The sequence below is a fragment of the Urocampus carinirostris genome, chromosome 14 (genome assembly GCF_059441175.1).
Source record: "Urocampus carinirostris isolate Australia breed hairy pipefish chromosome 14, RoL_Ucar_1.0, whole genome shotgun sequence".
Classification (NCBI taxonomy): Eukaryota; Metazoa; Chordata; class Actinopteri; order Syngnathiformes; family Syngnathidae; genus Urocampus; species Urocampus carinirostris.
The window spans coordinates 172,384-198,710 of NC_142362.1; the positions used below are offsets into that span (position 1 = coordinate 172,384).

The 26,327-nt window shown below is 40.7% G+C and overlaps 3 protein-coding genes across 3 annotated transcripts in view; 1 reads left to right on the plus strand and 2 right to left on the minus strand.

Moving 5' to 3' along the window:
* nek5 (NIMA related kinase 5) overlaps positions 1–4,609 on the minus strand; it is a 16,834-nt gene extending 12,225 nt beyond the window's left edge. The window contains exons 1-2 of the mRNA XM_088353037.1: positions 4,491–4,609; positions 2,594–2,717 (exon numbers count right to left, since the gene is read on the minus strand). The gene's annotated coding sequence lies outside the window, so the exon portion shown is untranslated. The remainder of the gene's footprint in view (positions 1–2,593; positions 2,718–4,490) is intronic.
* A 60-nt stretch (positions 4,610–4,669) lies between these two features.
* Positions 4,670–11,990, plus strand: dhrs12 (dehydrogenase/reductase (SDR family) member 12). Its single transcript, XM_088352259.1, has 9 exons — positions 4,670–4,841; positions 6,824–6,957; positions 7,230–7,312; positions 8,079–8,171; positions 9,042–9,185; positions 9,454–9,558; positions 9,633–9,723; positions 10,656–10,793; positions 11,707–11,990. Exons 1-9 carry the CDS (start codon positions 4,786–4,788, stop codon positions 11,817–11,819), a joined length of 957 nt encoding a protein of 318 aa, XP_088208385.1. The 5' UTR covers positions 4,670–4,785; the 3' UTR covers positions 11,820–11,990.
* Positions 11,991–12,790: 800 nt separating this feature from the next.
* wdfy2 (WD repeat and FYVE domain containing 2) lies at positions 12,791–26,314 on the minus strand. The gene is made up of 12 exons (XM_088352260.1): positions 26,006–26,314; positions 24,759–24,826; positions 22,793–22,866; positions 22,669–22,723; positions 22,435–22,585; positions 21,504–21,616; positions 19,569–19,695; positions 18,667–18,772; positions 17,677–17,778; positions 15,668–15,798; positions 15,498–15,606; positions 12,791–14,516 (listed from the first exon to the last, which is right to left on the minus strand). The coding sequence occupies exons 1-12, from the start codon at positions 26,140–26,142 to the stop codon at positions 14,487–14,489; spliced, it is 1,203 nt and encodes a 400-aa protein (XP_088208386.1). The 5' UTR covers positions 26,143–26,314; the 3' UTR covers positions 12,791–14,486.
* Between the last annotated feature and the right edge of the window lie 13 nt (positions 26,315–26,327).

Below are 26,327 nucleotides of genomic sequence, written 5' to 3' on the forward strand. Positions count from 1 at the left end.
TTTTATTCATTCGACGGGCCGATTGAATATATTTCAAACTGGGCTATTTAGGCTCAGGTGCAGCAGAGGCTCTCTCCGTCTCTCCTGCCTTCGGTCTCGAATGCTACCCTCGCGCGCCTTCTGATCGGAAAAGTCGATCGGATAAGGCCGAGTGATTAGCTGTTAACGTAACATTAGTGCGTCCATCTGGCTCTAAAACAAGAGTGCCCACACTTGAATTCGCCAGCTCCGTTGAAATTTCCAAGCATTTGTTTGTTTTAAATTATTTGATTCATGTAGATTGTATTGACATTTTTTATCTATCTATGGTAAGAATAAAATCAGGGAGCTATTTAAGTTTTTATGCACCTTTATAGGAGTTGCTGCTAAGCCTAATTCTATTTCCTGCACTGTTAGTTTTTGGTTTAAGTGATAAGAGTGTGAGTTGTATTGAAATTCTAATCTATTTACTGTAAAAGGTTTCAGAGAACTGTTAAAGTTTTATTTCCAATTACACCAAATATTCTTTGTTGATTTTTGCAATATTGCAAAAGTTTTAAGCTGTTACAGCAAACGAATATCGGCTCTGAATATTGGTTATCGGCCTCCTTTTATTACTAATAATTGGCACAGGTCGTGGAAAACCCGTACAGGTCGATTTTTAGTCAAGATACCAACCCGCAATGACTTTTTTTGTAAACTACAATTTACGATCTTGTTCTTTTTTTACTGAAGGTTTATACTGAGATAAACTACAGCGAACGCTTATTCATAACAGGGGTCATGTTCCAAAAAAAAACAGTGGGAGAAAGATGTTTCCTTACAATGAATACACATTCAAATACTTCATTATAGACTGAAACCAAATAAAGCCCTTTTACAGGCTCAATCATTTGTTTGACAAATAAAACACTGTATTAAGTTTTTTGGTTTTGTTTGACCAAAAACTCAGCGAAGAAGCGAGACCGTGAAAAGTAAACCGCGCTTATAGCGAGAGTTCACTGTATGGTCATTTTCATAACTTGGGACTTGTCATGTCAAGTCATGTGTATTTGTTTGGCCCTTAATCACAAAGAGTCTCAAAGGGCTGCACAGATCAAAGACTATTGCAAACTACAGACTATTACGACACCATCCCCTCATCTAAAACTTACATGAGGGCAAATAATACACATATTATCAACATAAAATATAGGTTATTCATATGTTATAGAGTAGAAGTGTGTTTTAAGCCTAGATTTAAACATTTCCACTGAGGTTGCTAGCAAACTCAGGGGGAAGATCATTCCACAGCACCGGTGCCCGAATGGAGAACGCTCTCGGACCTGCGGATTTCTTCTTGGCTCTTGGGATCACCAGGAGACCAGCGTTTTCAGAGCGAGGGCTCTGGACCGGAACATAGGAGGAAATTCAATCTGAGGGAGCAAGTCCATGCATGATTTAGTATACTAGCGACAGAACCTTAAATTCACATGTTAAGCTAATAGGGAGCCGATGCAGGTGAGCTAAAATCGGGGTATGTGATCAAACCTTCTTGTCTTAGTTAAAAGCCTCACTGCAGTACTTTGTACCAGCTGAAGGCTCTTGATTTTGGACTTCGGGAGACCGGAGAGTAGGGCATTACGGTCATCGAGACGGGAAGTAGCGAATTATAATCCCCGCATTTGACTGAGACAGCATAGGACGAATTTTAGCAATGTTGCGAAGATGGAAGAAAGCTGTTCTAGTCATATTCTTCACGTGTGTTTGAAAGGACAGATCGGGGTCAAATATGACACCTACATTTTTGACTGAGTCACTCTGGGTGATATTACATATACCATAGTACTTGATTTGTTTAGCCACTAAACATCACCTCAATATATTAAACAAGCTTCCCTCCCTCAGGATTTTTCCATTCAAATTGAAGACTTTTAAAGACTTTTACAAGACCACATCCAATGAAATTTAAGACCAATCTTGCGCCTATTCTGTCATACATTTATGTAGGAATGACCGAAACATTTACGACACAACATTTTATGATATAGTTATTTGCTCTATCGCTCAGAAAAGACAGGTGTAAAAACGAAGACTTTTGAGAGTGAAATTTTGGACTTCTAGACACAATTTAAGAGCTTTTCAATGCCTTCATTTGCGATGTTTGAATTGTTAAAAGTTTTTAAGACCTCGCAGGAAACCCGTTTATGGAAATACCTTTTAGTTTGGTGTTAATATTACATTACATATTTATATTATATTATATTTAACGTATATTATGTCGAATTGGGGGCGGCTTCACCTCCCTCAGTGAGACATATTTGCCTGGGTGGCTAGCTACTGGGGTTACAAACTTACATTAAACGTGCAGTCGTTCCTATAATGACCAAATATAACAACATTTCATTCACATTGAAAGAAAATAACTCATATTATGAGACCACACTCACTCATAGGAGAGAAATATGTTGAAATGGATTCAATTTATCGAGGCGGTAAAGGAAAAAAAGCTTGTTGCCATGGCGACAGGCCTTGCCCCAGGCTAGTTTACAGCTCACTCGGAAAGTTCGTAAGTTTAGCCGTCGTCCGACATTTTCACGTTGAACTTTTTGGAGGATAAAAATGTGTTTTTTACCTTTCTTTCCGAATAATTGACTGCAGTCGTCGTGGTCGTGAGTACTTTAACAGCCAGTTGAAACTTGGAATGCGTCAGGTGGATAAACGTAGCAATAACGGGAGCTGACGTGACGCCGAGCATTCTGGGAGTTGAAGTTGACAAACGTTAAAAGGAGAGCGTGTATCATTTAGTGCCCATTGGTGGTAAAAAAAACAAATAAATATTTGGGAAAAAAACCCAGTACGAACCATCATGTAAACATGCATTTTTTAAACGTATGGTGGTGAAGAAATCAACATCTGTTTGACAAAAAGATGATCCTCACCGAAAGGGAGATGACATAAGTGCCCCAGGTGCTCCCAAACCTGCGATAATGTTGTTTCTTAATCTTGTGCATATGAAGTATTATTTTGGTTATTCTTTCTTGTTTCTCTTTTCTTTTTGATTTGTTCTTTTTTCTTTCACCCAATTTTCTTCCCCTTTTTCTGTTCTGTTTCATAGTTTTCTTTCTTTCCCCCTTTTTCATTTTTTCTTCTTTCTTTTCCATTTCATTTTCCTTCTCCTTTTTTATTTTAGTGTTTTCATATTTTTCTCTCCTTTTTCATTTGACCCTCTTCTTTTCTTTTTTCTTTTAATTGTCCTCTTTTTTCTTTCTTTTAAAAACGCTAGAGAAAACGTGAGGGTAAATAATAGTGTGTTTTGGTCAATTTGAGACACTGTATTTCGTATTCTTTCTTTTTAGCACTCATTTTCAGTTGCAAAACACCCTACAAATCTATTGGTCAAATATGACACACTGTACCTTTAATTTATGTCTGAAAAATATATAATTGTTAGGGCTTCGATAAAATGTTTTCGATGTTTTGTGATGAAATAATAACAGTAATGGTATCCATTATATTATTTTTAAGGTTTTCAAAAACCTACAATCTTTCATCATGAAGTCAAGTACAGTATATCAATAAAAACAAGCTTCAATCTTTCCCAACCGCTTAAGTTCTCGTTTCTACTGCTAACCCTCTTTAGTCCTCAGAGGGGCGCTGTACACGAGTACAGTACATGGACAAAGCAATACTTCCTATTGCAGATAAGTGTGAGGTGGCAATGATTTCAGACAGCTCTTGTGTGTGGAATATTGGACCCTGACAAACTGAATTCAAAGCCAATCGATCTTAGTCATTTTAGCTCAATTTGACATTCATAGGTGAACAAAATGTCTTTCATGGCTTTTCAATGTGAAAAAAGAGTATATTTTGTCCATCAAGGTTTCCTCAAACCAACAGGCCGCTTAAACTAATAATATTTGTAAACATTTTGGTATTTTTATGTAAATGTATGCATTTCTATAGCGCTTTTCAAGTCGATGAAGACCTCCTAAAGCGCTTTAGGAACAGTGTTAGTCTTTAAAGGGATTGTGTGTCATATTTACTGCCCTCTAGTGGTACAAAAAAGAACTTAAATTCAGTAATTGGATTTCATCAAGCGAATGAGCAAAAAACGTGTTTTTTTTTAGCAAGCTATCTGGCTACTTTTTTAGCTTTGTAGCTATCTATCTTCGTACATTTTATGGTATTTACATTTTTTTGTATGCTATCGAGCTAACATTTTATCTTTTTACTATTTTGGCTAGCTATCTAGCTCCAAATATTTTTTTTTACCTGAGTATGAACTTTACATTGCAATATTATTATCATTTATAGAATCATATTTGGCATTTGGATTCCATGTAAACCAAGTTACACGTTTAAGTTTTCCATATTTTTCTTAACATATCTTCCTGTTATGTTCTCTTCCTTCGATGTTCTATTTTACTAGTTATTTTGTTGGTGTTGTTGTGCTCTGTACAGCGCTTTGAGACTTTTTGTGATAAACGGCTATACACATATTTTGACTTGACAACGTGCTTCACACTTACCCATTCACACGTATAGACCGATAATTCATGGCCTCTTTATTTATTTTTCTGGAATATTTCTTGAATGTTTCCGTCGTAGAATTTCGTAAAATATCATCAGGGGACGTTCAATGCAGTGTTTGTATGGAAATGTGAACGCCTTTTAGTCAATAAAGCATTCTTAAAAAAAAGGAGCAATACTTCCGGGTCCCCGCCCACGACTACATAAGATTGAAGTCAGTGTTTACGAAACGTGAACATTTCTTTGGTTTCTTATGCCAAATTCAAGGAAAAGTCGAAAGTCAAGAAAGGAAAAATGTCCATGTACAGGAATGCCGTGTGGTTCATGAAAGGCCTTCAAGAATACACCAAGTGAGTAGGGAAAAAAACAAACCCCCGATCCTGTATTTTGTGTGTATTCGTGTGGCGTTCGCGTGCCGTTTGTAAATATTTGCGGCCATACTCTAAAAATAGCAACATTTATTTGGATTTTTTTCTTTAATCCTTTCGTTTTCAATAAAAGATTGATTTTTGAGATCATGTGGGCGCCCCTCCTTTTAGTCAGTAAAAACACTGATTGCATCTACTTCGATCAGGGCTGGGCATATTTGGAGTCGCCAGGGGGCGTACTTTGATTTAGGAAGAATTACAACATACAGTACATGATATAGGTTATGTTTTGAAATAAATGACTTTCGTCCATTTGGTTTTGGAACGCTCACAGGTCAAGTCATATGCTAGGTCCCCGAGTGAAGCACTAAATGTCCTATTTAGTTTTGTAGTACTTCTGTAGTAGTATAACTGCAGTTTGAAATTTCTAGTAGTCCTGCAGTGGTTTTTATTGCAGTATTTTGCGCATTTCCATAGTATGTCCATAGTAAAAATCTTGTATGTCCGTAGTATTTTTGTAATATCTTTGTCGTTGTATTTTTGTAGTATTACTATAAAATCTTGTATTATTTCCAAAGCAGTATTTGTTTAGTATTGTTGTAATATGATTTCTTTTGTAGTATTTCCGTAGTTGTATTTTGCTCTAATAGTATTTCTACAGTATTTTTTTATTTTCAGAATGAAAGCAAACTAATACAGTTTAGGCACTTCATTGGATACTAAATCTTTTTGTAGTACATTTGTAATAGTTCTGTAGTAGTGTTTTTTTTATTAATAGTAGTACTAGATTTACTAATACAGTATATCTATTATTTCTATATTTTGACCCTTTTCATTGGCGGGCCAGATGAACATAAACATAAAAGTCAAATCTGAGAATACGCGACCGACATCCGCAGTCATTTTTCTTTTCTTTTAATAAAATCTATATAAAAGTATGTCTTTCAATTTGAGACGTCTTTCTTTTGGTGAGTAAAAGAAGGATCCATGGCATGTTTTCATAATGGATTTCATCCAAGGAGAAAAAGAAGGACTCCATTTTACCTATGCCATCGAGCACACATTTCTTTCGATACAAATCTCAAAATGTTGTTGATTATAATATCAAGAAAAGGAAGGTCTCTTTACATTTAGCATTGATAGTTTTCAACGACACTTAAACATTGACTTATTTAATGATGCTGCTAAGGTAGCATTTTTTCACTTTTAACGGGGTTATTTCTAGGTTTTATGGATATTTATTCAGAATATCTATTCTGTAAAGTTTTGTCGCTCAATGACAATACGTCTTCTGAATCTTTCATCCGATTTTACAATCGTCTACGCTTTATATATCATTTCATAAACAAGAAGACATCTTTTTCAGTTAAAATCCAAAGAAGTTTTATGTTTATAAGCAGAGGTGCGTAGAATACCGTAGTCAACAATTCGACTCGAGTAAAAGAACCGTTACTTCAGAATAATAGGAGTCACCCAACGAATAACGTGAGTTAAAAGTAACAAAGTTCTGGGTGAAAAAACTACAAGTACCAAGCAAAGTTTTATTTGTTTGTCTTTTTAATCAAGCATTCAATCATATCATTAATTCATTAAAGTCATCAATACATGACGAGTCTGTGTTAAGTCTATGTCGTCTGACTGTTTGGATAAAACGTATGTAAACGTGAGGCTACGGCTCTATATAGTGCACATACAGCACAGTAAAATAGGCCTGGTGGTTGTTCTGCTCACTGGTCAACTATAAATAGAAGGAACGAGGTCAATCCGCCTTAGCAGAGACAGACAGACGCCTACTTACCTGGAGGGGATTTAAGTAACGGCTTCGACGTAGCCAAATGTAGCAGAGTACGTTTTTTTGCAAATGTACCGGGTGATCTAAAAATACTCCAAAAAGTAAATAGAAGCGGTGACTGCCCACCTCTGTTTCTAATCGATTGAAATGTCCCGACGTGAACTTTGAGCAGGAGCGGCTACGAGGCGGCCGCAAAGACTTTTGCGGCGTCCGACCTGGAAGTCAACCTGAGCGCCCGCTCCTTCCTTATCACGGGGGCCAACAGCGGTATAGGAAAAGCCGTGGCGCTGGAGATTGCCAATAGAGGTCAGTCACAACGACTTGCATGCTTTTACAGTCACTTGCAAAAGTATTGAACCCCCTCCCCTCCCCAAGAACCTTTGGACATCTTGGAAACCAGGATCATAAAAAACGAAAACTATTTCATAAGAATCAACACCATGTGACACACAATCGTAAAAAGAAAAACAAACATATTCAACATTTTGTATCTATCCATCTAAATTAAACATTTAAAAATACTTTCACTAGGCATTGTACTTAACGGGGCCTATGAATGAGGAACGGTGTGTTTTCAGGTGGAACCGTACACCTGGTTTGTCGTAACAAGGAGAGAGCGGAAGCTGCCAAGCAAGAAATAATGGATCTGAGTAAGAACCAGGTGAGAGGAGATCCTCGGATCGAGCTAGGGCTTAGCCAGAAAGATCACATATTCAATGAAGATCAAATATGCATTGGAGGCTTATATTCAGGACCACCATAAAAGCTTGAGCTCCAGGTTACAATGGAGACGAGATAAAACTCATCTCCTTGTCTTCACCATCCATGACAAAAAGCTAGAGAATAGGCATTGTTGATGCACTGCAGGACAAGAAATGTCATTTACCTTCAACTCATTCACCGAACTCGACCTGACTTGTTATTATTACTAGTTTTTTAACCTTTGTTAGCCTAACTCAAAAAAATGTAGTATTAACAACGTACAAACACTAGCACATAGCAGGCTACTTGACTTCCCAGAAAACAAGGAGACGTTATGGAAAACGCAGCCAAGAGCTAACGTTGACTTTCCTTCGAGAAGAGATGTAGAAATCTTGATTTCATTTATCCACGTTGAGTTGGTGCTGTGGACGACCGCATAGCTTTATCCAAAGCACACACTTGTCACAATTTAGATGTGGCTCAATCTTGTAAAAATAAAATCAAAAATACACACGTTGCCCAGCATCTCAGGATACCCTAGTCGAGATTTGCATGTACTTGATGCGCAACGTTAACCATTTCAAAGTTGAAAATGTAAGAAAAAAACAACAACAAAATTACAAACTGAAATGCATTTCTACTAGCGCGTTTGAGGGCGGAGCCATAGTTCAACGAGCTTTGAAGAAGCCTGTGCGGAGTTTGTAATGTTCTTCTTTGTGTTGCAGAATGTGCACGTCCACATCGTGGACATGTCCAGGCCCAGACAAGTGTGGGACTTTGCACAGAGTTTCTCTCAGAGTAACGAGCTTCACGTCTTGGTAAGAGTGAGTTAGGAACCTCTGGATAGGACTTTCTCGCCTTCATGATTTTTCACTTGGTGTTGCGGGTTTTTCAGCCCCTCTTTTGGGCCCCGTAGTACCACATCATGATTTCACCGCCCCGCAAAACGTATAAAATCCAAAACGTCTCCAAGATGCCATCTGTTATCGGTCGATGACATATAAAATGCTGCTCTACTGTCGGTTTGCGTCACAGCTTAGCATAGATGCCGATATGCCGTTGGTTGAACTCCCTCCCACAATGCCTTTCTCGTAATTCAGTTCAGATTTCACGACCTAATGCTTGACACACTGTCTCAAAACTTGCAGTGACGCTAGAGGTAGAAGCCTAAAACATGACAACCGTGGCAACAAAGCTTCCGATTATCAAGAATTAATCAGGCGGTACACGAATCGGGTGCATGGGGGTAACTAATCATCGAATGGAACTATTCTTAAAAATGAGGAGGAGAATAAACAAAATGTCTTTTAAGGGCATGACAATCCTCGCAAGCGAAAGTTTTAACATCAATTTAAGTGTTTTGCATCCACCCGTTACTCGACTCAACCAGCTCAAGTCACGCGACGTGCACAAAAATGAATCTTTCCTTCACATGTATATTCATGTATAAAATGATTTCATCTTAGACTTCATATATTACACAAGATTATTTCTTTCTATTTTGTTACTTCAATGTTTGGACCTGGGTGATCGCAAAGCATGAGCTAATGACCATAGACTTCTGTCTACCGCTTTACAGCACTGTCCCTTCGCCATCCCCGTCTCTGAATGGATTCATGTTGTTTCCTGGAGTTGTTCTGTGTATGCGCGCCATACTTCCCACTTGAAGTAACGTTTTTTTTTTACAGGTCAACAACGCGGGCTGTATGGTCAACCAGCGGGAGCTGACAGAGGAAGACCTGGAAAAGAACTTTGCCACTAACACTCTGGGAACTTACATCCTCACCACAGCGCTCGTACCTACTCTGAAGAAGGCGACCGACCCTAGAGTGGTGAGTGGATTAGCGAGCTTTAGCATTAAGCTAGTCGCCGTCGAGGCATTCTAATTGTTTGCCCAGCGTCCCTCCGAACGGTCGATGACTGCAAACAAGTCCCTCGTTTTTAGCAGTCGACGGAAACCGGAACCGAAAACGCTCTCTGCCGGTACCCGCTCGTAGCAGTAGGCGATTCGGGGATAACGGATTTTCTTTGCTCTGAGGTCACGAAGCGCAGACGAGCGAGGGATCACAGTACCAGATACAGAAAGTTTCTTCCCGGCAGGTGACGGTTTCTTCCGGCGGCATGCTGACGCAGAAACTGGACGCGGACGACCTGCAGTCGGAGAAAGGGACCTTCGACGGGACGGCGGCTTACGCGCAGAACAAAGTCAGCCGCGCACCGAAAAAAGAGAATGGATCGAGGAAGGCGGAAGGGCGTGGAGTCACGTTGTGTTTGTGCAGAGGCAGCAGGTGATCCTGACGGAGAGATGGGCCGCCCAGCACAAAGACATTCACTTCTCCTCCATGCACCCGGGATGGGCCGACACGCCCGGTAGGTCTCAAGTCCAGGCAAACATGAAATCGCTATCCTAAACATGACTATGCTCATCTCGATTTTATATAGATGATTATTTGATGAGGACATGTCATTTAAATGCCTCGTTATAAAACTGTTTTGGTTGTCAGGGGGGACGGGACCAAGATGAGCTCCGGCTTCTTCCCGTCTTCTGTTTTGTCAATTGATTTCAATTTGTCTCCTCCTAATTGGTGCCCCGATGACCCAGGCGCTTAAGGGATCCTGGAACCCCCACTCATTTTTTTGAAACCGGGTAGAAAACGCTAGAGATGGCTGAACTGTTAAAATCAGAGATGGAAATGTAATAGAGGCCGAGTCTGACCCCGACCTAAATATCAAGCCAGGTCTGGTCTAAAATGTTAATATAAATCTGTAAAAATGTATACTCTATTTGTGGGTACTGAATAAATGAAATATCACATACTGTACTGTAGACTTTGCATTGTCTGTTCAAAAAACACCTTTCTGTGTCTATTATCCACCCGTTATTGTTCGTTGTCTCTCTGCTCCCTCTCTCTTAAAGTACTGCGCTAGATTCTGAAGGACATAATGCTGCTGTGGTTTTTGGCCCAATTTCCGGCCTTCAAATTTTTCCCCTCAACATTGATAAGACCGTCAATGATTAAAAATTGTCGGTTAATGTAAACTGCAGACACAAAAATCGAAAAGATGTCAATGTTTGTACAGTCTCGTTTAAGAAAGGCTTTGATTCGTTATCATAAATCTAGTCCTCCCCTCCCGATTCCTCACAAATAAAATGTGAAATTTTGGGGTTTCATCGCACTCGGTCCTGCAAATCCAGTCGATTGCTAGGTCGGGCTTCAATACCCGCGGGTGGGGTCGGGCTGTATTGTTTCGGCCCAATATTACCTCTGCAATTGAGTCGTGTTGTTTCCCCTCCGTGGCAGCGGTGCAGTCGTCCATGCCGTCTTTTCACGCCAAAATGAAGAACAAGCTCCGCACCGAAGCCATGGGTGCCGACACGGCGCTGTGGTTGGCCGTGTCCCGGGCCGCCGTCGAGCAGCCCAGCGGACTCTTCTTTCAAGGTCTGAAAATCTCAATTTCCTTTTCTTAGATCATAAAAGCTCTAATACAGTCCTTTATTCGGGCTTATTACAGGTGCTTGAAATGCTTAAATGCTTGAATTGTAATGATTTGTTAAAAGTCCTTGAATTTTTAAATGCTTAAAATTTTTGCTATGTACTTAGGTTAGGTATTGGCCTAGGAGTTCGGATTTGGGCTTCAAATAAGGGTTTTAAACTTGTTTTATGCTTCCCAAATAGGCTCGAAGCTAGGGTTAAAAACTAAGGTTTAGGTCTTCTCGTCATGGTACGATACTGAATTTGGGGTTCTGAAATAGGGTTGGGGGCTAAGGAACTAGAATTCGCGCTCCAAATTAAGGTTCTAAACTAGGTATAGAGCTGGAGTTTGAAACAGGGTTAGGGCTAGCGTTACAGCTAGGGTTAGGAACTACAATTCGAACTCCACATGAAGGTTCTAAACACTAGGTAGGGTTTCAAAATAGGTTTAGGGCTAGGAGCTTGGGTTTAGGCTCCTCATTAGGGTAGTAAACTGAATTTAGGGTTCTGAAACAGGGTTTACAGTTAGAGTTAGAAGTAGATTTAGGGTTAGAAACTTGGGTTTCCGTTCCATATAAGGGTCCTATACTAAATGTAGGGTCTCAAAATAGGTTTAGAACAGGGGTTAGGGTCTGAAACAGGGCTAGGATTGCAGCTAGGGATAGGTGTGGGGCGATGCCAGGGTTAGGAGCTAGAGTTAGGGTTTTAAACCGATTTTAAGCTTCCGAAATAAGGCTGGGGCTAGAGATGGGGTTTAGGCTCTGGTTCTTTTGATCAAAGCCGGATTTCTTCATTGAATGCTACTGGAAAAATGGTCAAATTGTTTTTGGAAGTCCTTAAAAAGTCCTTGAATTTGTCCACGAAACCCTGCGCCTCGTAGATCGTCGGGCCGTGGCCACGCATCTTCCCCTGGCTTGGACCAAGTCCACCACGCAGGACCAAGATCGACTCCTGGAGGCACTCCAAGACATGGCACTTCGTTTCAAACCGTGATGGTTTCAACACTCCCTCATTCCTCTTTACATTCTTTTTTTGCTCATTAGAATCCTATCGGCAGCACTGTATACAAGCAATTCAAGGATTTAGGTTCTTTTTCACTTCATGTAAAATGAGGACAAAGGTACTTTTCTACCAAAAATGGATAATAAAACATGTGAAGTCCAATTCTGGAGCTTTTGTTTCTACAATTAATAGTGTCACAATACAGTAAACCCGTGAGAAACAATATTAGTCTGATCTGAAGTGGGTTTTGAAATGCCCATACGGTGGCGGATTGAAACCTATAAAAAACCCCGCTAAACTAGCTAAAAACATTAAAAAAAAAAAAATAAGTATACAGTAAGTACTGCATTCTTGTAAAATATGCGTGTATGGGAAAATACTATCGTTGCTGTGACGTGACTTGAGCTGGTACGGTAGAGTTGGTGGGTGGATGACAGGCGGATTAAAATACCTATTTTAAAACTAGCGCACGTGAGGATTGTGATGCCCTAATAAGACTTTGTTAGTTTAATGCCCTCTTCATTCTTAATAACTGTCCCGATTGTCGACGGGTGACGGACATATTCCTTAACAAAGGGAAAGATGCGTGCGTCTCTTTCATTTTGCTTGATTATTATATCAAGTTTTGTTTCCATGGTGATCATGATTTGGATTCTTCCTTTAGCATCACTCAACGCCCTGGGATCCATCGCCAATAAATGCAAAGTCTATTTGCCCATTCGCTACCAGCCCAAAATGGGATTTTCCACATATCAGCAAATGAGTGAAATAACCACTGTGCTACTTTAAAAAAAAAATGGAACAGAAAGAATAAAAGGAATGAAATGGAACTTCGACACTTTTTGCACCCATTTGAGGTTAAACAGATCCAATTTAAAAAAAAGACTGAGAATGTGACTTTAGCTTTTCAGTTCTAAAAAAAGATTCACATTTATTTGCAAAGCAAAGCAAACAAAGTCAAACAAAGCAATGAAAGACCACTCTTTAATGCTTCATTCGCACACCGTCATACAGTTCACAATTCGCCTCGCTCGGAAGAAAGTCCCGAATTCGTCTAGGACGCAAATAAGACTGAAAAGATGCGGACCATGGCAGCTCACCTACATCCTTTAGTACACAACGCAGTCCCTTTTGGGTTTTGGATGCCCAACCGCTTCCTTTCAAAAATCTTCAATTCGTGTCAACAAGGGGCCTAGGAAATAAGATACGGGAAATGGACTGCATTTACAAAGCGCTTTACAATAGACTTCACATTTTACCCATTTATCTATATACAGTAGTCCTTCAGGACGCGATGAGCCAGAGTTGGAAAAATGGGTGCTTGACTCAAAAAGGAGTCACGTTTGCTGAAAAATGTCAAGGAAAAAAAAAAAGGGAACTCTAACGAGGGCACGGCCCAGTGAGGCGAGCGGCCATCTTGGCTATGCTAGCTCGGTCGGTTAGCATCCTTTGAGAGAAACGTGTTGAGTATTGTAGCCAATAATAATGCTTTGCTCAAAAGTGAATGCCAAGTAAAACAGTGAGAATAACCATGGATTGCGAAAAACTGCTGCTCAAAAAGGTACAGTAAATGGTTTAAATGAGCTTATTTTTGATCACTTTTATGTTAACATTTGTTATTCTTTATTGCCGTTTAAGTCGTCATACCCCTACGTACGAGCGCCTCGAGATACGAGGGGGCGGGGCTTGAAAGTCTTCATTTTATGACTATTTGAATTTGTTTTTAGTGATAAGAAAAACGTGTTTCATAGATATTTAGGGTTAAATGGATTCTTTTGGGAGGCCGGGAACAGATGCCTTGGTTTTCAGTTATTTCGAATCTGGAAAATTCACTCGAGATACGAGCGATTCTAGATAAGAGCATGACCTGGGAACAATTCATCCCGCAGTTAGATGTAGCGATATTTTAGGCATTTATGGTCATTGACGTATTCATATTTTGGGTATTTCGGAATGTGTAGGAACAGAATAAAATAAATACCATCACTTTGTATGTTACCTAAACATTTCTGTGCTTGAACACCAAACCTGTTATTTTTCAAATTTTCTATAAAATAACACAAATTCAGATATAGTATATTTGGTAAGTTATGGTAAAAGTATTTGGACTGTAGCTCACAGAGCACTATTCAGATTTTTCTGCTTAAGGCTACTTCCTATTCATATGTAAACTGGCCATTATCGGACCATAAGCCAGGAACTTGTTTTTTTTTCTCACGCATCTTTTATAACACGAATTATCGACGACAAACATTGCGCTGGAGAACTTCCAAAAGGTTAGGGAATCATTTTGATGGGCTTTGCAAGTACCAGCTTCCTGGAACTTTATACTTTGGTCCTCTTTACAAGTGTTCAGGGAACAATGTCAACTCCGCGGTACGCAAGTAACGTAATAACGTTTTTAAAAGATCAAACCGAACGTTATTATGTTTTTCTCAACTTTCTACAGTATTCCAGTGCGTCAACATATAGTTTTGACACACGGCCACGTCGATGGACGAGTGTACGTTTTCTGCCGTTTGACGTGGTCGTTATTTTCCAAGCGTGCGTCCGCGTTTGCGGGCTCCCTCCGCTGAATGGCCGGCATCCAAAATCATCTGCCCTTCGCTTTCCTCCGAGCTGGCGCCAAACGCATCTCCGCGGCTGCAGGTGGCGACGTCACGATACCACCGGCGTCATGTCCCAAAGCTGAGCGACACATCCAGAGAAAATTGTCAACTTTTTTCAGGCGTGAAAATGGCTCCGCGGTTAAAAAATTGAGAAGGGCGTGAAGGAGATATGTCCTGCTACACCGTACAACCCCACAAAAAATGGACGTCGTTTTAAACTTGGCTGAATTTAGCCTCAAGTGGCTCGCATGAAAGCAGGTGACGTTTAGCTCGGCACAGAGGAATTCTCCACAGCTGACCTGGTCTTAACCAGGCTAATAAATTATGAAGATCATCCCCAGAGACACATCTGGCACTTCTACGACTCGATAAGTTGTGAAATGCCAGCTAACTCTGAAGGGAATTGTGCGCTACAGGTACCTACATAGGCGTACAATGTGAAAAGCATTTGATCCTCCTTAATCCGGAACAAAATAGTTCTCCCCCAGTGATTTAGGATCGATATTGTCAAAGCTGAGGTCAAACTCATCTCTGAAGAGCCGGATGAGGCTTTGCACCAAAAAACAACCGCGACCGGTTGATGAAGGCGCTGTACCTGCCCGAGTCGGATCAGGAAGCTTCTTCTGCTACTGGTATACATGGAAACCAGTACTATCCGTTTCATGTGGGGGAGCAAACCTCTACCCCCTCAAAAAACGGCCTGGAAAGTAAACTGTGTATGCAAACATCTGCACGGACTTGCTCCCTCATATCTTTCAGTTTGAATTTCCCGTGGAATAATATGTTCCATTTGTTACGTACTAGTGCAAGGTGGTGTTTTAGACGTGAAGACAAAGTATAACGGAATCGTCTGGAAGCTCATCACGCTAGGAGAATTTCCAGAATTGAACAACATTTTGATGGTTTGGACAAAAGGCAAAAGCAGACGAGCACTGAATCATTGGACAAAGTTGAGTTCACCCACGGAACTCAACAATTCACATAGGTGGGCCTTTTACACACCAAAGGGGCAAATCGGTCCGAAAGGTGCGTTTTTGAAGATTTTTTGGGCGGTCTTTACCTTGAGCACCTTGTCAGTGCCGGAGGTGAGCAGACAACCGCCGGTGGGCTCGTAGTGCAAGTAGACGACGGCGTGATTGCTGTGGTGGAAGGTGGCCGTGGGGGCGCGTCTGGAAAGAAGAGAGAGAGCGAGAAAGGCTCTCCCATGCGGAAGGAGGCGGACGTACTTACTCTCGGTCTGTGATGGAGGCGTAGCAAGTGTCGCAGACTCGAACTTGGAACTCGAAACCCATGAGCGGGACGCTGGAGCGTTTGGACGAACACTTGCCGCAGAGAGCTTGGCCGCACTTCCTGCAGTGATGCTGGAACATTTAAAAGCAGGAAACGCCTCGTGTGAAGTCATTTGTAATCTATGGCTAAAGAATAGATGGGTAAAAGGCACTCGATGTTATCGACGCTCGAGAAAACGGTAGACCCTCGGGCTACGGCATTTCTAGACGAGGACAGGGGTTTCCAAACTTTTCTGAACGGAGACCACGTGTGAAGGATGACTATTTGGCATGGAATTTTTTCAACACAGCGCTTGACCGTCGGCGACCTCGTAGCTTGCCTTTGTAGCATTTTCAGTTATTTCTAATTGTCCTGAAAGCGCCGGGCCTCAGAGTCCATTTTCCTTTTTTATTTACAGTCGCATTGTTGGTAATGGGGTGAGCTAAAGTTCTCGCAGAAAGCCAAGGTGAAATGGTCAATTTGTTTTTGTACAAATGTATTTTATAACGCGGTCAAAAATACTGGCGGTCCGCATATTCTTAATTTTACGACAGAGGCCGCGGGCCAGTCAAAATTGGATCGAGTTCATAACTGGGCACCAGGCCTGGCTTTTGACGTACCTGATTTAGGATTTTTGTTGGCCCCTCATGACATTTTTTTCCCTACAATATGACACTGACAAAAGAAAAACAATTGACGTGTTCAACCTCGTGATGCTCACGATGAGTTCCATATCTAGGAATCCCGTCTACTGTTGGATACTGTCTTATAAAATGCTGGTCTGCTATGAGTTTGAGTCACGGCATCCTAAAAATGCATAAATGCTATTGGTTGAACTACCTCCCACGATGTCTTTCTCTTCCTTCATTCATTCATTCATTTCAGAATCTCGCAGGCTTTGTTAAGTCTTTGCGAGTCAGCGATACAATACTATATTTTTGTGCTGTATTTTTTCATGATGGGTCCAAAAACAGTCCATGGAAACAAAGCTTGCGATCCTCAACGAATGAGAGGGCACACAAATTGTTAACCCTTTGATGATGGGGACAATGACTAAGAATAGGGCGATTCAAACAAGAAAATATTCTGATTAAATGATCCTTATAACGTGACTTGATTTTTCCCACCATCTGCTCCCGCCCCTGCATTCACCGGCTACTCCACTATACTAGTTTCTTTCATGTTAAAGCTAAATAAAATGTAGTTCTCCCCTTCATTTGTATCTTTAATCATATACACGTATATCTCATCTAGTTGGCACGGTAATCCCTCATTAATGGTGGGGGCTTTTTTCCAAAAAGGAACCTGTGATATTCAGATTCCGTAAAGAAGAAATCTCTCTTTTTTTAAATTATGATACAATTCAGTACTGTTAAAAAGGAAAAACTCTTTACAGGCTCAAGCATTTGTTTAACAAATAAAAGCATTGTATAAACACGTTTTCATTTAATTACCGTAGTGTCAAATCATCGTAAGTGGGGAGACTGCTTAGCCAATCAGAATTCAGATTACAATGCAGCATACAAATCCATAAAGTAGCGAAACCGTGAAAAGTCTACAGCGTTGGAGGAAGTGATGGATACCATTTTGTAATTTTGACGTTTTTAACGAGGTAACAGGGGTTTCGCACTAGAATTGTCTTTATTGCCACTGAAATATTGTGTGCAAGGAGATTAGACACAACACTACAGGGTAAAACGCGGAATTTTGAAGAGAAAAGTGATAAAAGAATGAGCCGACAAAAGTCATTACAATGAAAACAAGTGCAACAACAGCAATTGAAAAAAAAAAAATCACAAGATATAGTTTATATGGATTTATATATATATTTTTTAATTTGCTCAGTTTCTTGCAATAGTAGCGTAACCCTTTTTTTCCAAAGTCAACAGATTTGCGTAAGTTTTAGTCTCCCCGCCATCCAAGAATTTCAGCTGCCCTCATGCAGTATCTTATGGGTCGTTTGGCTGTACCTGGCGTAGGCCGATCTTTTTGCTGTCCCACATTTGCTTGAAGTTCCAAAAGAAAGGCTGCTCGCACTTTTGACACGAGTCGCTGTCCAGCCACTCCGGAGTCTACGCACAAAAGTTCCATTCGGAAAAACAACAATTAGAGATTTGTAGAGATAATGTATACGCTGCCTTGCGCAAGTATTGCCCTCTCCTAAAAACTTTCAGGCTGAGAAGTAGGCATTGCAATATCAGCCCATTTGTTCTCTCAGCTCAGCTAACTGACTCCAGAAGTTACCTGATGACCACTGAATAATAAAGGATGACAAACATATTCCACCTGAGTGTCATTAAGTCTCCTTATAAATGCACCAGAGGTCCGTGAAAGCAGACACTGCAGCATTATGAAGAGGAGGCAGGTCCAGAATTAAGTTCAGAGCAGGAATGGGGTACAAATAGATTTCACAAACATTTACACATCTTCGGAGCACTGCTCGAGCAAGAATATCAAAATGGACGGCGCATAAAATGACTGCAAACTGCCCGTCCCTCTGAAGTTTAGAAGGACGGGCAGTTTGCATTTTAAAGTCTTCACTTTTGGCCCGAACAAAGAGAAAACTAATCAGAGAAGCGACCAAGAGGTCCGTGATAACATCCAATGACCAGCAGGCACACACAGCTAACGTGGTACAATCTGGGCATAAGAAAATTATTAGTCGCTCTTTATGTGGCAAAGAATACCCTAAAAAGGCTCGTTTGGCTTTTGCAAAAATCCGTAAATCAGATGTGGAACAAGGTGCTCTGATCAGATGAGACCAAAATTGACCTTTTGGGCTGAATGTGAATCATTAAGATTTGGTGTAAGAATAAAGCTGCACGTCACCCTGAAAACATCATTCCCTCTGTCAAACATGGTGGTGACAGCATCCTGCTCTGGGGTTGCTTTTTTCAGGGGGGACAGGGAAGATCAATACTTTTGCAAGGCACCTTCTAATGTATATGAGCCATCGCTACCTCTTGCCGCGTCACGTCCATGTTCCAGATAACAACGATGCCGTCTGCGCCGCATGAAATGAGCTGGCGAGTGTGTGAAGCGTAACACAAGCCTTGCACTTTGGAGCTGTCGCACAAACAAACACAAAAAAAAAACGTGAACAGAAAAAACAAACACGTGAAAATAAATGACACAAAAGAAAAAGAGATTGGAAGGCCACCGAAAGCAGTCACGAACAAAAATGCCATCATATGAAATGACTCATCGTGAAATTATTTGGTGCCTAAAGTTGGATTATTATTGATAATAGATTAAAAAAAAAATTTAAAAAAATCCGGGTAGCCGTTTGGGAGTCGAAAGAGACGGCTATTCACAGTGAGGCGAGCAAAATAAGCTGCTTTTCAAAATAGAGTTGGCCCCTTGGGCTCGACCAGTAGGGGGCAATGACGCTTCACGTGACCACGCCATCATGACTGAGAGCAGGCGTGTCGGACCGATTTTGAAGCACTTTTGAAAAATTATTTTTCATTTCTTACGTGGTCTATCGGGTCAATCTGCCAAGAAAAACGGCAATGGCAACCATTTCAAGTGTTTTTAAGCACGCAGCCCAAAATTCAATCATTTTCCTGACCTTGAAAACACAACGTTAATATTCAAACATTTTCAAGGATTTGAAACACACGTACGAACCTTGTATTTTTTTCGAATGAAAGATGAGGGTTAAAGCTTATTTTTGATGTCCTATGCCTATATAGCGACAGTACATTTTTTGAAGGCCTTTATGAAGTCAAAATAGAAAAAAAAACTCCCATATGAGAGAAAGGTCGGCCATTGAACGAGTTCATAAAAAAGCACTAACGTACAACTCCAAAACCCAAAAAAGAAATAATAATAACCCTATGATGCCAATGAGTACTCCTACTTGTGACCTTGCAGTTCGATAGCGGTGCCTTTCCGGCCTCCGATGTCCCACATGATGATGGAGTGGTCCGAGCTGCCCGAGAACAGAACCCTTTGGGCGGGGTCCCAGCACAGTGCGGTCACGTTCCCTGAAAAAGGACAGAAGGGGAATCAGGTACAGGAGAACCCTGGATAAAGCTTTTTTTTTTTAATACGGTGTGGAAGAAGAGATTTTTTGGGCCCCTAAGACGAAGCATCCACACACTCCGCCTCAATGCCGCAAGTGACACTCGCCGAGACAAAGAGGAGCGGAGACAGGAGCGAAAGCGGTCAAATGGACTGAACCATTTCAAGGTAGTGGAGTATTTCCGACGCTGCGTTGTTCACGTTTCGGTTTTGTTTTCAGGTTGATGTTTTTTTTTTAAATCATATTTAAGCCTATCTTGTCCATTATTAAGAAATATAGAGTTTTAAAACTGCTATTTTTTCGGGGGGTGCATGGGTTGGAACAAGCTAGTTACGATCATGGTCTAATGCAGTGTTTTTCCAACTACTGTGCCGCAGCACACCAAGGTGAGACATTGTCAGGTGTGCTGTGGGAAATTATTCAATTTGTGTGCCTGTGCAGTCTAGCGGCTGGCAGGGTACCAGCCAAAAATTGCCTCATTAAGAAGGAAAAAACATGTCGCACCGGAGAATAAGTCGCATTTTTGGTGGAAATTAATTTAATAAAAACCAACACTAAAAACATACATGTCATCAAAAAAGAGAGCGATAGGATGAATAAGTTTGTGCTGTATACAAACGTTGCATGACAATTACTGTCATTAATGACGTAACATGATATCCAAACTATCAGTTGAAATCACTAAATCCAAAAGAATGTTCATCCTGGTGTCACATTAGCAATACGTCGATTCCTCCTTCCGCCTCTACATTGCTTATGTCAGACGTCATTTCCGCTTCTTGACAGTAGCTTACAAAATTTACAAATAGCACATCTCACTATTTGTAGCTTGTTATATGCACAATATAATTTTCTTTTCTGGGCTATTTCGTTCATTCTTCTCAGTTGTTTTTATAAATTACCGGTGTGTGCCGAAAACTGCCGGCAATAGGGGTTGAATTGGGGGGTTTGCTCATTTAATGACCAGTAAAAGTCAGGGAAAAAAAACATCTTAAGCTTCGCGTCCCATTTGGTAAGAAAAGGGGGTCAACGCGGCCAGGTTAAAATGATCAACACAGGCCTTGAGCGCTCTCCTGTGGTTTTAATGCGAAAATAACATGTAAAGTGATACACCCAGGTCAAATGTGTTAACAAATTCACAGATGAGTTGCACCCCCGGCCAAACTACGAAAAAAAACTTGCGACTTATACTCCAGGAAATCATGTGGTTTTTTTCCATACCAACAGCAGCAGCAGGTAGCAAATATCCTAGCGCTCGGAGACAAGCAAGGGACTGAGAGCTTTGTATTTGTTTTTCATCGATTCCTGCCCTGATATCCGCTCTGTGTTCGTCCGCACAGGCCTAGGTTTCACACTGAACGAGTATGAATATGAAAGATGATCAAATACTTTATTCTTTGTGTTTGATTCCTTCTCCAGACATTATAACGTAACGTCATTCTTCAATGGTAAAAGACACTTGCGTTGTCAACATAAGCATTTTTTGAAAACCTTTTCAGCAGGTGGTGTCCCGAGCAATTGCGCCTTAGCTCAAAAAAGGTTGAAAGACGCTGGTGTAGCCTACTCTCGTTTCCCAGGAGAAGGTGTGGCGTGAGAGCACAAAGCTATTGTTGAAATGTGCTAACTCTCTCTCAGCATCCAAAAGTTCAAAGTCCATTCTTTATGTGTACACTCAATCAGCAATATTCATAATGTCGACTTTGAATGAGGCGAGCTCCTTCTTTGGGTCTCCCTTTAAAAAGGATCGCGTTAGTAAAGGCGTGCGTGTACCAGTGTGGCCCTTGAAAGTCGTCACCAGACTGCAGCTGTCCTGTTCCAGTTTCAAGATGGTCACCTGACCCGATTGGTCGCCGACAAAAGCGTGTCGGGTCTCCACGTCGAATCTGAGAAAGTTCGGTCGAAGGGAAAACATCCATACCAAGCGGACACGGCCAATCCATCTGAGGGTGGCCTCTCGGGCAAACACCAAGGTGGTGATGCGTGCTTTCAGAACTTCTCCTTTAATGCCCTGATCTCCGGATTCCCCACAAAAGCACATTGCACGCTTGTAGCTGCTACAAAATTCGGTAGCACGAGTGCCGGTGGAGCGATCACATTACAGCAGTTTTAAAATCCCTGTCATGGCTCCCCGTGCGTTTCGGGATCCCTTTTAAAGTTGCTTCAACTAGTTTTGAAATGTCTAAGAATTACAAAGAGGAAGCGGATTTATTTCACTTCGGCGTGGATGCTGGGTGACCTCTCACAGCGCCACACTCCGGTAGTGGCAGAAAGAAGCACTACAGAACTGTCCTGTACTTGGGAAAAGGTGCACACGACCCTGAAAAAAAATGTTCGTATCTACAGTTTTACGTAAGTCGAATGGCTCTAAGTCTGTAATTTGTATCAAATCAAAGCACGTTGCATAATTTGTGTGACTATACTTTCCTTCGGATTGATCAATCATTATCAATATCAGTGAACTGCAAAATCATTTAAAGCTAAAATACAATAAGTTTGGAGGATTGCCTCTTTTACAATTGAATGAGATTGGGGGTATCATTCTGGTGGAGCTCCACCTAACGGACAATCCAATGGTAAACCAAATAAATATCATTTAAAGCAATTCTGCCAACAAAGGACGGGTCACAGCAACCTAGCAGGTCAGCTTTAATATTTTATCTTAAAACCTAAGAGGCCTAAGCTAAAGACAAGGCGAGGATACTGCAGTCCGGAGACCCAAGCAGAGGTGTGGTAAGACCCCAGCCGCTGCCCGCTCTCCGAGCAGTGCCAGACCAAAGTCTTGTCCTGGCCCGTGCTCAGGAGCCATTCCATCTCCAGGACGAACAAGACCACCGTCACTCTGCCCTGGTGAGCTGCGAGCGACATCCAGGTTAAAAAAAAAAAAAAACAAAAAAAAAAAAACAAAGGGAACGTCACCACGGGAGAAAAATATCACCTTGGTAGTTGTGCGTAGGCGTCAATTTGTTGTAATCCTCGGACAAGAGGAACTCCTGGAAAGATTTGCCAGGGATGGGTCGACTTGAAAATATCGGAGGACTTTTTGTGTTCTGGCTACTTACGCAAACACTTCCCGTGTCGGTGCCCACCAGCAGGCGCCGGGTCTCCGGGTTGAAGGTCATGCAGGAGCACGTCGCTGGGAAATAATGTTGAAAAAGTGGAAAGATTTGGACAAGAATCAACATTTGACAAGAGGTCACAATTGTTGTCTCCTACCCTCTAAGTTGGACATTTTTTTTAAGTACAAATATTTTTAAACTATTTTGAGGAAAAAAAATTCCCACATTTGGATTAAATATTATTATTAAATCTATAAATATTACTTGAGAATTATTTTGTAAGGACTTGTTGGCATTGTGAAACTAAACATTTGTATTTTCAGCAATATTTTAGAACAAAACTAAGTAGTATTTTGTTGAGGAGAATTTTGTGAACAGGTATTTTAGAAGAATTATTGTTAGTCTAATTTTAACCCCGTCTGAATATTTTTTTCAACATTTTCTTGTTAGGTAAGATGTGTTTTAGAAGTATTAGGGCTAAAATACTACCAATATATGGAGAAAATATAAATTTGAGAAAAATACTGTTGTAAGGACTCATATGACCATGTAAAGCTTTACATTTCAATACAAAATTATAGGATAAAAGTCAAGAATACTTTGTTGAGGAAAATGTTTGTTAGAAGTATATTTTTTTTACATTTTTTTGTTCAGGAAGCTAGTTTTAACTAAGAAGTATTTTGAAGAAAAAAAAAAGTTTTTTTTCTCCCCCCCACTATATCTGGTTAAAATATAACTTAAAAACAAATATTTTTGTAGGACTCTTTGCCATTATGAAGCTCAATATTTTAGAAAAAACAAAATATTTTGTTAAGTAAACGCTTTCATAGAAAATGTTTTTCATTGTGATTATTTTTTTAACATTACATTTATTGAGTGAAATTAGTTTTTTATGAGTACTTGGGCAAAAATACTTCCAAAATCTGAAGACAAAATAATTTCAGAATTGTTATTTTTTTCCGGAACACAATATGAAGCTATATATTTTATGCAATATTATAGAACAAAAGTAAATAATTTTTTGTTAAGGAAAATGTTTATGAGAAGTATTTGAGAAGAAAATGCATTGGCTTTTTTTCCACAATCACATATTCATTGGGCTTTTTAATCCAGCCCGCCAAACAAAAATCGTCAAAATAAGACATACAGAATATATAATAAATGGAGTAATATGTTGAGATATTCTCTGACTGAATAAAGAAACCCCCCAGTGAAAGAAACTTCACTGCTGCTTGCAGTCCATCTTTTGACTCAAGTGACACACGCTACTCCTACAAAACAACTCTTTTGTTCTATAAAATGATTAGATTACAGGAGCTGACTGACAAGGTTTTCCGTTGTAATGAAAATCAATGGCTGTGATCTCATGTCATGATGTTAGATGATTCCTGATCATAAAAATGTTTATTTTGAGCAATTTACCTCTACATGTGTGCTTGGTTGGAAAACTAACTATTGCCAACCAAATTGTGAGTTTTCTTTTAGTTAATCAAATCACACCTCAATCCCTCTCTTTTCCTGAAGACGACGGACTAACGTGAGCTTTTAACAACGCGCCACCCCCTCGATGAGCAGGGCCCCTGTGGCAAGATCGTTACATCACCCGGGGGCCCCCCCGAACGCTTTCTGCCGCATGGCCAGGACGTGACTCAAAAAACTCAACCTCATTCATCAAGGTAACTTGGGCACAAAACAGACTAAATCCTGGCTGTTTTTTTTACGTAACTGCTGAACTTAACACGCATTTGTTAGGAATATTTCTCAAATTAGGCACAAAAATACAGAATGTCAAAGAAATTAAAACCTTGCCATCTTTACTTAACCCCTGACTAAGACCTTCATCGGATTTCTGTGCACGTTTACACGGCCTAACAAAATCAGGACACCGGCATGCAGGTTAACGTCTTCATTGAAAATGAAACATTTCTTGAAACTGTCCTCGGATAAAAGAGAGCAGTCGCACACTCACATGGCATGGTGTGATAGACACTGGGCCAGTACTGTCCGCTGTCCCGCTTCATCCAAACGCGAATGGTCCTGTGCGAGTCCAAAAAAGGGGATTTTAATCTTACACTTTGGGAGGAAAGATCAACTGCAGCCAACATAAAGCACAAAAAGGCAAGTACCATTTACTCCCGCTTCTATCACAACTCATCTCACATCCAATGAAGACTGCGATCAAACTGGCCAGACCTTATAGCGCACATGAAAACTTGTCCAGCGCATCAAAATCAGGGCTCCAAATTGCTAATTCAGAAGCACATTCAACCAAAATGCAGGTGAAAAGAACACGGGTTCCCCTTGGCGGCGGCGGTGGGTTTTAAATGCGCTTTTCTCATTTTATCCCGACAATTTAAATGTCTGTTTTCTCCTTTAGCTAGCTATCTAGCTCCAATTTGTTTGTTTTCATGTTTACCTTTCGAGCTACTTTTTTTTGACCTATTCAGCAGACTACCAAGCTAACTTTTTACATTTATTTCCATGCTATCTATATAACAGTTTAACTTTTTTGGCATGTTATTAAGATAAACTTTAACCTTCTTCCTAGCTAATTATCTAGATTCTTTTAGCTTGCTATCTGGCTATTTAGTTGGATTTTTACTCTTTTAGCTAGCTATCTACCTCCCATTTGTTTGTTTTCATGTTTACCTTTCGAGCTACTATTTTTTACCTATTCAGCAAGCTACCTAGCTAGCTTTTTACATTTTTTTCCTTGCTATCTAGCTAACAATTTAACTTGTATTGCATGTTATTAAGATAAACTTTAACCTTCTTCCTAGCTAATTATCTAGATTCTTTTAGCTTGCTATCTGGCTATTTAGTTGGATTTTTACTCTTTTAGCTAGATATCTAGCTGCCTTTTAGTTTTTTTTTACCTGTTTACCTTTCGAGTTAACTATCAAACTACATTTTTTTTTTTTTTTTTCAAAATATCTAGCAATCCATCCGGCCAAATATGCCCTTTGCCCTTATTAGTAAGAAAAAGTAGCTTTCAGCTGGAAAAAGGTCTGAGACCCTTGACTTAGCATGTTGCTAAGTAGCTAAAGCTGTGACGTCACTGCACATGACACCCCATTTGTTTTGACGTAGGAAAAGAGTGAAACTCAATATTGACTCGTGAATCCGAGGAAGGAGCTTAAAGAAGATGGCGGGGGGCGAGTGAAGTCTCAGGGGGCGTCAGGGAGAGAGCGGGGCCCGCTTCCAGGCGAATCTCACCTGTCTTCGGAAACGCTGATGACGCCGTCTTCTTTGGGGATGATGACCGCGGCGCTCACCACCTCCTGGAAAGCCTCGATTTTACCCAGCAAACATGGCTTCCGAACCTGCGGCCGAGGTTCGATTTCGGCTGCCATGCCGCCGCGTTCATGAGCGAACCGGCCGCAAGAGAAAGGAAACGTCACCCGGGACTGAGACGACGCGGTGCAGGTGGAACTCGGCGCTTGGCGGGCGGACTATCGCTCGGTCCGTCGCTCCGCACGCTCTGCTTACCGGAGGAGGGGGGGAAGTTGTCAGCTGACACTACACGCACACGATACGC